The sequence below is a fragment of the Cololabis saira genome, chromosome 1 (assembly GCF_033807715.1).
Source record: "Cololabis saira isolate AMF1-May2022 chromosome 1, fColSai1.1, whole genome shotgun sequence".
Lineage (NCBI taxonomy): Eukaryota > Metazoa > Chordata > Actinopteri > Beloniformes > Belonidae > Cololabis > Cololabis saira.
In genome coordinates this window covers 29,605,839-29,619,380 of record NC_084587.1, presented here as the reverse complement: position 1 = coordinate 29,619,380, position 13,542 = coordinate 29,605,839, and the positions used below count along the sequence as shown (strand labels likewise).

General features: G+C 40.5%; 1 protein-coding gene across 1 annotated transcript; it reads right to left on the bottom strand.

The window, feature by feature from the left end:
* Window positions 1-853: 853 nt before the first annotated feature.
* On the bottom strand, window positions 854-13,542 carry LOC133452189 (beta-1,3-galactosyltransferase 1-like). Its single transcript, XM_061731413.1, has 2 exons — window positions 13,444-13,542; window positions 854-1,995 (listed from the first exon to the last, which is right to left on the bottom strand). Exons 1-2 carry the CDS (start codon window positions 13,485-13,487, stop codon window positions 903-905), a joined length of 1,137 nt encoding a protein of 378 aa, XP_061587397.1. The 5' UTR covers window positions 13,488-13,542; the 3' UTR covers window positions 854-902.

The following is a 13,542-nucleotide window of genomic DNA, read 5'->3' as shown; positions in this document are numbered from 1 at the left end:
AACTAATTTTCTGATATCTGAGAAAGCATAACAATAATTCAGGGAGAAAAATAGAAATCCAGTTTGATTCATCATGCTGATAATGTTCATGAAATGTTGACTCAATTTGATACAGTACTTACCTTAATGATATACTCTATAAAAATCAACCAAAGGTTTCTAACCTGAAACCAAATGGAACAAGCCATACTTGAATGTAACTGAATGAAACCATGCAGCTGGCAGGGGAAACTGAATTTATGTAGCACATTTCAGTGCATATGATTCACTTTTTTCTTTTATACAGACATGTTAAAACTGACAACGTAACACGTATAAATATTCACATTCACATGCAAACAAACATGCAGAAATGTCAAAGTTACATGCATGCGATTTCGTTAATTATTAGATACAGCATTTCAGACAAAAGCAAAAGTAATTAAACTTATAAAACATGCACAAAACATACACCATACATGCTTTAATTATTAAATCCATCAATATTTCCCCCATTTTTCAGTTCAGACTTCATTCCAGTTAAGCAGCAGGAAACCAAAACAGGTCAAATACAATCAACACTTTCCTTTAGAGGAAAAAAATACAATAAATGCTACCAGAAAATCAGCTAATTTGTAAAATGGAAATAATACACACAGCTTCAAAATAAATATAAAAAACAGAGACATTTAGAGCTGTTAGTAAACTGTTTCTTTTTGAGTTTTAGTTCAGAGGTGTTGATTGCCAAAGGGAGATAAAAGATATAGCACAACACAACTGTCTCTTTAATTCATGTTTCCATTATATACCTCTCTCTCTCTCTCTCTCTATATATATATATATATATATATATATATATACATATCTCCATATCTCCCATCTGAAATAAAGAATTTCAGAACAGCAGAATATATAGAATTAAGTTAAACCTTTTCACAGTATGGCCCAGGTTTTTTAAAGTCTTTCCAATAGTTCACCAATCGTTGAGGAGAGTCAAGAATGTAGGTAATGATCTTAGAGAATTCACAGCGATCATATCTTGTGTTATAAGCCTTGAACTGGGAGGGATCTGGTGGTGAAGTCGGTGCGAGTCCCAGCATTTTCATGCACATGCCAATATAAGCATCTTCTATATTAAAGGGTTTGGTAAATTTTGAGGCCTCCACAATTTTTTCTGGAAGATCACTGGAAAAGATATATCCCATGCCTAGAGTGTATGTCGGATACTCAGGATCAGACAATATCTCCTCTGGAACATACCACTTAGAGTTATTTGAACGGACGACTGGCCTGTTCCACATAAGCATTCCTGTCAGGTAGTTCACCTTGGGAAGACCTGGCTTCTGTAACATGATCACCAGATTGTCAATGTTCAGGAACATGTCAGAGTCAACTTTCATAGCGTATGCCGCTGTCTGGCAGTGTGTGGCAACCCAGTCCATGATCACCATGGTTTTGATTGTCAAATTAAAATACGAATCAATGAAGTTGCTCTGGATCAGGTCCTGGTGGTGCAAATTCTCCTTTTTGAGCGTCTCAGCATCAATTCCGCCAGAAATTCCTAACATGAACAGTGTTACCACCTGTTCTCCTTGAACCACACTGTCTTTGGCCCACGTCCGTCGGATTGCATCCCGAGCTTTAACATTATCTGGTTTCACTGGAACCATCAGGACCAGAAATGGTGTGTTTTTACAAACCTCTGTGTTATCTATAATAAACTGGTAGTTGTGTGGGTAGACGTAGTGGTACTGAATCCCTCCAGGTGTGGTTTTGTGAATTTCACCCTCTATAAGTCTGTGTTTTGGATGGACTTGATAAGGAGGTAGTCTAACTTGATAGGTCCGGTTGAAGAGTTGTGTGTAGTGCCTGTGCAGCTGAAATCTCTCCCACAACAACACAGATCTGTCTGACAACATGTAACACAAAGGATAGAGCAACAGACTAAGCAGAAGCAGGACCTTGAACCAGGAGTGAAATAAAGGCTTCTTCTGATCCCACAGGCTTTCAAGTTGTCTAAAAAGACAAGAGAATTACAACTGGTGAGTATATCACTCCTGCATTGAACAGGTTTGTAGAAGATGCGTTAGGACTAAGCAAAATGCTTAACCAGGGAAAATATCAACAGCAAAACATGTTTTTTTTCTTCCCAATTATGGACTTTTTCATAATATGGAAAAGTTAAGTTGACAATGACCACCATATACATTTGATTTATAAGGAAATCCTAAATTTCCTCAGTGGTTGATAAATGAAACAGCATTGTTCCGTCCCCTTTTTGGATAGTATTTGAAGTATCTGACAAAAGAGAAATACTGTTATTTTATGTTGGTACATGTTGAAGCTGCTGTATTTAATAGCTTATTTGAATACACATACCAAAAGGGTTTTTGATATTTTATTTTGAAATGCATTTTTATTTTACATTTCCTGGAAAAAAAAAACCTTTAGACGAATCGGGAAAGAAGAAGCAACAAGGGCTAAAGTTTCAGGCTGATTTGATTTAAATAAACTAAAATAAGCTTGGAAAGATACTGACTTCATTCGACATTTACCAAAACTGTAGTGCAACATTTAATTTCCTAGGAAACCTGTTCACGTTTTTCTTTATAGCTGTCAGGCCGAGACTCAATGCAGGACTCAGATGCAGAGATATTAGATAACAGGCTTTTATTGAATTCACCGGAGACCTCGGACCAAGTGACAAAGAAATGGCTATAAACAAAACTAGACACTATACTCTGACTATAGAGAGAATAAACACCCCAAGGGGAGGGAAAAAGAACTAATAAAAAGAAACAAATAAACACAAAACGCTCCGTATGGAGGAAAAACCTGCCTATATAAAATAATTTGGCTACAAACACAAATCACACCGAAAGAGGAAAAAACCAAGAACTATGAATCTAAGCTAGGATATAAATTAAAGCGACACTACGTAACTTTTCCACCTTAATATCATATTTCCAGAGTCATTGTGATGGTACATCAACTTCCAACAGGTTTAATGACACCTCTGTCATGGTCTGAGGGGTCTGTATCTCCTTCACTGGCACTATGTAACTTTGAGGAGCATGGTAGGAACCCTGCCACACTAAAAAACTACAAATCGTTACGACTTTGACTGCTTTACGGCATACGTCACTTCCCCCTCCTTCCCGATTCGCAGTCGAGACGAAAATGGGCGGGGCGTGGAGCTCAGAGCTCCGCAGAAGCTGTTGCTGTGTGCTGCAGCAGCTCCACATAACAGACGTGGGGAAAAGACCCTAATGGTTTAACTTTTCAACGGTTTCCTGCTCGGAGGCAGAACCACGCAGGCCAAGTATCTGATATAACAAAGTAAAAGAGTGAAAGAGCCGTCGGCTCGCTTTGGATCGCGGCTGTAACGACCAAACACACAGTAAAGCATGATTTATGGTTCTGCGTTAAATCGACGCAGACCCGCGGCGTAGGGTACGTGGCGTTGCTCAACGTACGGTGCGTGTCGCCGCGTACCCTACGCCGTAGGCTCTGCGTCGATTTAACGCAGAACCATAAACAGCCTTAAACCACAAACACTCACACAGACGGGCGTCGGATCAAAACACGGGTTTTATTCCCCACTTCTCCAGCTAAACGCAGTTGCTGGCCAGCTCTCTGCGGAGCAATTAACCCCAATCTTCAGATAAAACTACTTTGTTGAGTAAAAAATATTAACTCTATTTGCAGAGGAAAAAAATAATCTCACGAGGAAAACAAAAATATTGCTCACGCCTCTTCAACATAATATAGCAGTCAAAAAAAAAGAAAAGAGAAGAGGGATACAAAACATGTACTGTATGTGGTACTATTATACAAATTTATTGAAACACATGGCTCTTCAGGAATTCAGGGATCTCTTAGGGATTTCCTATGAACCCAACGTTAATAATCATTATTTTCTCCATATACCGCTCCCTGACTTCCTTGTTTAAGGTATCCCGGTAAATTCCAGTTCCTTTCCAGCAGTTTAACATCTTTTTTTGCGTTCCTTCTGTTCACTTGGTGAAACAGAAAAGCGTCCTGTCTTCTCTCATCAAAACAAATGCACGCGACGGGACAGGAGTTCCGGCAGTACGCGCTGGTGCTCATGGGAAACGTAGTGTTCTTTCTGGTAAAACACTACCGATTTTGTCCACAAGATGCCGCCAAACTCAGAAAAGCTGAAAGTTACGTTGTGCTGCTTTAACAAACAAAAACAAATTGTAAATAAAAAAAAAAAATCACTCTTTAACGAGGAATAAACAAAGGGCTATGAATCTAAACTATGGTAGAAAATGTACAAAAAAATAAAAATAAAAAAAATCACTCGTCACGAGGAACATAAGGCTTACTATGGCGATTACTATGGCTGTGGACATGGACCAAGGCTCTGGTGCAGGACAAGGACGAAGACGCTCAGGCAGAAGACAAGGGGAACACAGATTTAAACACAAGGAGGGAAATAGGGGACAGGTGGAAACACTCAGACTGAGCCACATGACGAAGGGCAAGTGACCTGAAACGAGAGGAGAATTACTTTTCAAAATAAAACAAAGAAATGACAGGACAAAACAAAGACAAGACAACCTCAACATGGTGTGACAATAGCTTACTTATGAGCTACACATCAGGGAAAGAAAATCAGTTATTTAGTTCAGAAAAAAAGTCTGAAACAAATAATTTGCTAATCAACAATACTGTATATTAACTATGGTAGAGAGAGGGAGAGGAGAGCACGACTTAATGAGGTGATAACTTATCCAACAGTTCAGACTAATCTGCTTAACATCAGAGAATAACAGAGGAAATTAAGAGAGTGAAAAGTGAAAAAGCGCTCAAAACGTTCAAAAGAAGATAAAAAGAGAAGTTAAAAAAAGAGTGCAGTTGAAAAGAGGAGGTAGTTGCTTTTTTTTGCTTCAAACGGTGATCCACGCCAAATTCACTTCAATTTACTTTAATTTATATAGCATCTATTACAACACAAGTTGTCTCTAGGGGCTTTCCAGAGACCCAGAACATGACCCCCGAGCAATGATTACATAAACAATGGCAGGCAGGGCAGCTGACAGTCCTGCCGGGGCCCGGGACAAAATAATCTAAGATGGGCTCCCCTGCGCACGGATCTCTCCTTCTCCCTCTTCCTCTCCACTCCCTCTGCTCTTCAGGTTTTTATACAAGCTAATGGACGTTAACATTAGAGCTAGCCAGTTAGGTTAAGTTACAAGGTTGGTAAACGTTGGCTGCACTGTTTCTTACCTTGCTCTACGCTGACTTTATTAATTCCAGCTTCACCGTCACCCCCTTTTTAAAATATTTGTGTAGAGAATCTATGAGGCCTCTATTTTCTTCTTCTCTTCTCTCTTCTTTTCTGAGCACCGGACTTGTGCTGACCGGAAATTTTGACCATTCTAATGGTTGAATTAAATGATAACGTCAAATTTTGATCAGCGGCCAAACCATTTTTGTGTTGGGGGTTCTTGACCACAAGGACAATTAGGAAGAAAACAAATGACAAGCTTTTATGTAACTCAAATACTACATATTTTTTTCCACAAATAGGCATATTTTGAAACATTTTGAAAAATGATTCCATAATTTAATGTTTCAGTTCTGGGCCCCCCCCTACCCTGGGCCCGGGACAACAGACCCGTTTGTCCCCCCCTATCGGCGGCCGTGATGGCAGGTAAAAACTCCTCTAGTGAGAGAAAACCCTTTCACCTGTCCTGTCTGAGCTTTCACAGCTCAGACAGGACAGAGAACCCAAATGCACAACACCAGGCAGAATCAGAGTCCAAGAGGCTTTAATCCTTGTCAAAGGCAGGCAGGGGTCAAACCGGGTAGATCAGGCAAACAAAACCAAAAGGGGCAGGCAAAGATCCATAAACCGGAATCAGGCAGGGTCGCAGGCAGGCAGGCAGGCAGGCAGGCAGGCAGGCAGGCAGGCAGGCAGGCAGAAACAGAACAGAACATGAAGGCTGGAAAGCGAGACATCTACACTCGACAATCTGGCCACAGGTATGAGGAAATGGGCCGGTATATGAAGGGGAAACTGATGAGGGAAACCAGGTGTGGAGCTGGGCCGGGGAAGCACAGGTGAAGGGAATGAGGCTGATGAGGGTGGCAGGATCTAGATGACAGGAGAGTCAGTAACACAGTAAAAAAAAAACTGAAACTGTGACCATGACATAAGCAAGACAGTGGCCAGGAAAAACTCCCTTTTAGGAGGGAAGAAACATTGAGCAGGACCTGGCTCATAAGGGGGGGACCCTCCTGCCAAAGGCCAGCTGGGCAGAGCAGGAAAAGAGAGAACAGACCAAGAGAATGGAGAACAGAGTAGGAAAGATGCAGATACAATGGTAGGTTAGTGTACTACAGGGATGACTATATAAAGAGATTTAGACAGCAGACACTGATGTGAGGGCAGGACTGCAGGTCAGGATGTCAGCAGATATCCAACAGATATCTATACACACAGGTGGAAACAAACAGTGGTATGATCAGAGGGTGGGACTGCAGGTCAGCATGCAGCTCCTGAAGCTCTGGCCTGCAAACATGTACAGAAGACAAAAGGAGGGGGCAGACCAGCACAACAAACAACAAGAACAATGGAGAACAATTATGGTTATGAGAAGATACTTTCAATTAATAACTGAGGGTTGATCTGAAGAAAGGAAAGAGAAGAGAAGAGGAGAGAAGAAGGGGTGATGGGCACTGCCCAGTGGATTATGTTGGTGTCCACCTGCAGCGTAGGCCGTAGCGGCATGTCTACAACAAAGCTATGTTTAAGACAAGCTTGCTCTAGTCTTGTCCTGTAGCTGCAGCTATGACTACTGGCCCTAACACATCAGTAACAATAGGCTTTACTAAACAGAAACGTTTTAGATTTGAAGATTTAGATTTAGATTTTAAAGGAGGAGGTGGTGTCAGCCTCCTTAACCCAAATTGGAAGTTGGTCCATAGTAATGGTGCCTAATCGCAGAAGGCCTGTTTTCCAAATCTACATTTGTAAACCTGCACTGAGAACAGAGAACTCTTTTATGAACATACGGTACTCTTAGGTCTTGCAAATATTGCAGAGCTTGACAGTTTTGGGCTTTATACACAAGTTATAAAATTTTGAATTGGATTTGAGTTTTATGGAGAGCCAATGGAGTGAGGCCAACACTGGAGAGATGTGGTCTCTCTTGTTGATTCCTGTCAGCACTCGCGTTGCTGCATTTTGGATCAGCTGGAGCCGATTCAGAGAATTACTTGGACATCCTGCTAATGATGCATTACAGTAATCTAGCAGTAGTAGATGAAAACGTGTGAATTTGTTTTTCAGCATTACTCTGCGATATTACAGAGATGGAAATGACAACAAGGTTTCACACAGCAGTACTGGAGGCCATTTTGGAACCAAAAATAATAACCACTGTTTTATCAGAATTTTGAAACAAAAAATTTGTGGACATCCAGTCCTTGATGTCGCTAAGATAGTCCTGAAGTTTAGCTTACGGTTCTGTTTCATCTGGCTACATTGACAAATAGAGCTGCGTATCATCAGCATAGCAATGAAAATTTACACCATGAGTCTGGACAATACTTCCCAAGAGCTGCATGTATAAACTGAACAAGATTGTCCCTACCACTGAACCCTGGGGAACACCATAGCAGACCCTGGTCTGTTCTGAACAAACCTCATGTACATGAACAAACTATTGAACAAATTGAAACTGCAAACAGACACGTGGATGATTTAGCTCTATTGATGGCTGAGGTCAGCTCAAGGAGATCTACAGGACAAAGCAGTCTAGAGTCAAGTCATAGCCTAACAGTCACTCTCTGGTTGGCCTGACTGATTTCTTCCCTAATTCTGCTGATTTTACTGCCAAAGAAGCTCATAAAGTCTTCACTACTGAGAGCTGCAGAGGTTGATGTTAAACGTTTCAAACTTTAGTTCTCCTTCTCTTTATTTCGTTGGGATAAAATAAAACAAAAAAGAACTGTATAGATTTCAGCTTCTTCAAAGAAACACTGTAAAGTAACCAACAAAAACGTGGAGAAGGAAAGTAAATGAGAAAACAGCCGGAAGCTTCAAAGCTTAAGGTTCAGTCTGCGGTGGTTCTGGGGGTGGTTAATGGTGGTTCAAAGCCTACTCATGTTAAGGATAGATGAACCCTTTCACCCCAACAGTGACTAATCCCGAAGGGCCATTTTTGCATAAACCAAACACAAGCCAAACAACAAAAAAAACAGCCAACCCTTTACAGGTGTTGTGGTTCATTGACCACCATTAACCACCCTGAACTCACCCTGAACCACCCCGAACACAACCAGAACCACTTCAGACTCACCCAGACCTGCCCCAAATACAAGCAGCAGCAAACAAGACATTCATTAAGCAGCAAGCGGAGTCAACAAATAGGCAGTTGGGCATGCGAATATCAAAATTTCCCAGAACTTTCTAGTTATGGCCAGAAGGGCCATTTTGCGTGCACGTTAAAGTTAAACTTAAAACAACCCTGTGAAGGGGTTGTATTGCATGAGCCCGCTCCGAATATGGACGAAAAAAAAAGCCAGAAAAAAAACGTTCACATAGGCCATATATTACTCTCCAGGTTTGCTTTCCCTTTTTATTCTTCTTTTTCTTCAATTCCATACATTTTTTCATCCATTAATGCAGCCCGAACTGTAATGTGCCTCATTAAAACGTTCGTCTCCATCGTGCCTCGGTGGGTAATAATTTTCTCCATCAAAAGTGTTACACTTGACGCCAAAAAACGAAAAAAAAAAATGGCAAAAGTTAATTTGTAATTTGCTCAGCCACACTCTATCATAGAGATATCATTCAAACGTTCAAAGACTTGGGACTATTGGGATTCAAATATATATAAAAGCTTCATTATGCTAGCTAATATGATTTTGGAGATATCAAACTTTGAATTTCATGAAAATATTGATCTGAATTTGGACGCTTGTTGCTAGGCAACAGGTTATAGTAGAGACATCATTCAAACGTTCCAAGACCCGGGATGCTGTGGACTATAACTGTGGGTTTATCAGACTGATCACTAATTGTCACATTTTACCTGTTTGGTCTCCGCGCATCTCATCACCTGGTTCTCATCCAGCTCAACAGTCGCTCCTTTTACACATGGGCTGAGTCTGCTAGATCCTTACCAGGTTGTCTAGTTTGTAATATTAGCTTTTCAGGGTTTATTCATCCTGTCTGCCTGTCATTCCCTGCCTCTGCCTCGTTCCCGGTTTATGATCTGCCTTTGCCCCTTTTGGATTTGTCTGCTTCCTGCTGGCCTGGATTATTGATCTCTGCCTGTTTCCTGGACTTGAATAATGCCGTTTGGACTACTCTCTGTCTCTGCAGTCGTGCTTTTGGTTTCCTTTAGTTCGGAGTCATTACAACAACTAGGGGTGGGCGATATGACCTAAAATTAATATCACGGTATTTTTCATCTTTTGAACGGTGACGGTATAATATCACGGTATTTTTTGGTACGTTTTGGGAGGAGTAGCCTGTCCTGTCCCTTTATGTGAATAAGGTTAATATTTTTATATATATTTTATTATATATATATATATATATATATATATATATATATATATATATATATTATATTTTATATATATATATTATATTTTATATATATATATTATATTATATTTATTTTTATTATATTATATTTTAAATATTTTGTAAACCTGTCTTAAAATGTAATACTGGACCTCGGTTGGGCTGGTTGGACAGCGGGTGGTGGAAAATTTCCCTTAATTTTAAATCCAAAACTTGACAGGTTTATGCCATGAGTATTCATATAGAGTAATCCCTTGTTTTTCGAGAGGGTTACGTTCCAAAAAGAACCCGTGATAAGTGATATTCACATAGTAGCAACCCTTTTTTTTTTATATATAATTATTATACAAAGCTTCAAATTGCGGAGTTCAACACCGCCTCGCACGTATTTCACTGCTCTTCTGAGCCGCTCCATCCCGACTCGCGCTGCAGCGTCTTTTTCTTCTAAAGCCCGCGGTAAAGGTGTGTTTTTTCGAGAGAAGAACATGGTTATGGGTATTTTTTGTCACTCCTTTTTTCTTCTGGGCAAAAAGATTCTTTTAAACCGACATTCATTAATTTTTTCTCCATCTTGAAGTCGGTGACTGGTATTCCGGCAGGTTGAAACAGCGCTCTGCTCCGCTGCCGTCAAAGACCCGCCCAGCTCTACTTCTGATTGGCTAGTGTTAGTTTGGTTGAGCGCCAGAGCTGCTTTCCTCTCATTCCATTGGTAGACGAATACGGTTGACTAAGACTTTTTTTTTCTCTCAAACTTTTTTTTTTTTTTTTTTAAAGCAGTCAAACTCGCACGCCGAGAAAAAAAACTCCATACGCCGGGGATCCGGCACGGTGCCGGAATACTTTAAGCCCTGTCATTTCTTACTACTCTTGTCGTAAGGTGTAGCAGCAGTAAGGATGCCTGCAGTGAAAGCTGTTTAGTCTTGGGACGTGCTGCTCAGCAGCACCAGCGGAGCAGCGGTCCCAGCGGGACCAGCTGCTGGTCGCACTTGCGCTCGTTTTGGCCCGGGTTGCCTCTTCATATTCTCGGGCGTGCGTGTTTTTTAAGTGATGAAACAGGTTGCTTGTGTTTCCACCTCTTGCTGTCACAACACGGCAGCAAACCTTGCATATCACCGACGTTTTTAATGCCTTATTTAGGCTTATTATTTTATAATTGATTTATTACGGTATTGACGGTATTGCAAAATCCATGTCGTGGCGCAGTTTCACACCGGTGATGACTATGACACCGGTGTACCGCCCACCCCTAACAACAACATATTAAAGCCTCATTATGCTTGGTGTTACAGTTTTTGAGATATTTAACTTTGAATTTTATGAAAATGAATATCTTATTTTGGAGGCTCATTGCTAGGCAACATGTAATCATAGAGACCTCATTCAAACCTTCAAAGACTCGGGACGCTTTGGACTACAACATATTAAAGTCTCATTATGATGGGTATTGCGGCTTTCAGATATTGAACTTTGCTCATTTTAATGCTAATGGGTGACATGCTGATTTTGGAGACTTGTTGCTAGGAAACATGTTATCGTAGAGACATCATTCAAATATAATAATAGACTTATAGACTTGGTTAATAGTTAATAGACTCTTAGGACTACAATCTAGTAATTCCTATGGGGAGCATAGAAATTAATCCACTACAACTTCTAGTACAACTAGAACCACACAATCAATCAGCAACCCTGAACCACCATTTACCTGTTATGGTTTCTAAACCGCCACCTCCACAGTCTGCTGCTGGAGTCCCTGCGCACTATCCATTGTGCCATTGGTACTCTGTCACCTAGACACTCAGTCACCTCAGTGTTTTCCTGCCTGGTGGTGAGCTGAACAAGTCTTGGCACTGCACACCTGCATCCATTTCCCAATCAGTCTTCAAGTACCTTGCCTTCCTTCCACTCCTTGCCAGATCTTCCCACAGAATTACCTGGCAAGTACCAGTATAGCTAATAACTACATTCTTGCTGTTCCTACACTGTAGAATGTTTTTTCTGCGTTTTTCTGCGGTCATTCTGATTCACCTCACTCCAGATCTACAGTGTCTATCCCTCACCATCGCCACTGGTCTGGATTGTTTGTTTGGCTATTGACCTACACACAGTTGGATGCTGATTACTCTTCCGGATTTCCCCTAAGTATTTTTATATTATATACATCTACATCAAAACGTATGCTTAACAACAACCAGTAGTCCTTGTTATTCGTGTGTGTGTGTGTGTGTGTGTGTGTGTGTGTGTGTGTGTGTGTGTGTGTGTGTGTGTGTGTGTGTGTGTGTGTGTGTGTGTGTGTGTGTGTGTGTGTGTGTGTGTGTGTGTGTGTGTGTGTGTGCGCGCAATCAACCGGAACCACCCAGAACAGAACCAGAATCACCTCATAGAACCAGAATCACCTCAAACACAAGCAGCAACAAGCAAGATGTTCATTAAGCAGCAACAAGAGGCAACAAATGCTGTAGGGGGCGGTGTTTATGTGTTATAACAAAAATTGTTAATAAAGTTATTATTTTAAGCACTTGTCAGTGCCAGTGATAGTGAATGGGGTTCTCTCATGATGTATCTATTTGTTTCCAATTACTTAGATGAAATGACAATGGATAAATAACAAATTAGTGTTGGATATTATAGTAAAGGAAAACATTACATTTATGGTATGGTTTTGAATGTTCTACTCCTGGGCCCACAGAGACCATCCCGGCCCGGACGGATAGAGGAGTCCACACCACAGCAGTGAAGCCGTGGTGCAGAGCTCCACAACCATCCAGGCCAGAACCACCCCCAGGACGACCCCCTGCAGGCCAGAGTCACTCCCAGCATGGAGGCTCCCCATGAGGAAACACTGGAGATAAAAGCTACGAGAAAGCAGGACAAGATACACTAAAAGAGTTTAAAAAGTATAACATAACATAAAATCCTAGAAGTATGTCTAGAAAGCAAGACATTAAAAACTAAGAGAATAAGATAATAGAATGTATAAAATAGACCCTAAATAACGACTAAAATATTTAGATAAAACATTGAGATAAAACAATGAAAATAAAATATGATAAAAAAGGATAAACTAAATATAAAACAGAGCAGTAAGATCCAATAAAAATAAGGGTGAGCATAAAAAATGTAAAATATTTAAATGAGTCAGTTAAAAGCCTGATTAAAGAGATGGGTCTTGAGCCTCTTTTAAAAACATCAACAGTCTCTGTGGCCCTGAAGTACTCCGGGAGGCTGTTCCACAATCGGGGACCATAAAAACTAAATGCCGCCTCCCTGTGTGTCCTGGTTCTAACTTTTGGTATCGTTAAAAGGCACCGGAGGACCTCAGGGTCCGCGAGGGTCGATAGGGTAAAAGTAGTGCAGACAAATAAGAAGGCCCAAGACCATTAAGACACTTAAAAACTAGTAAAAGAACCTTAAAATCGTGTTTGTTTTGGAAAAACATAATTCATTATCTCCATGCCTTCTCTTTATCACTCTTAATTTAATAATAATTATATCAAAAATGAAACAAATTGCAAGTTCCAAATAGGTGACATTTAGCATTAACAAATTTTATTTTTCTGCCTATTTTTTAAAAACCTGACTGTGTTGTGGCCTCACACAGAAACAAGTAACGGAAAATCCCAAACAGCTCATGTGCTTCAGCTTTCTCACCATGTATAGAACCACTTGAAGCAACCTGCTTAACATCAGCAAGTCAGATTTAAAAATGTGTTGTCCTTGTTAAATTCCCATGATACTATACATCAAAAATACAATACCATATGAGAGTTTAGTCTTTTAAAGTGAAAATTTGTCGTTTGTAACGCTTTGAACTTTGTTCGTTAAATGGTTCGCATAAAAGCAAGGGTCGTTTTTTATCCTGGTTGTAGAGTGCAATACATTTTGGTGCTTACCTTTTTAATCCGTTTCCACTTGAACCAGTGTCTGGATCCCCCATGGCTCAAATCTTTCCGGTCTGCCCTGCTCCCTCGTCAGTTATGTGACAGCATTTT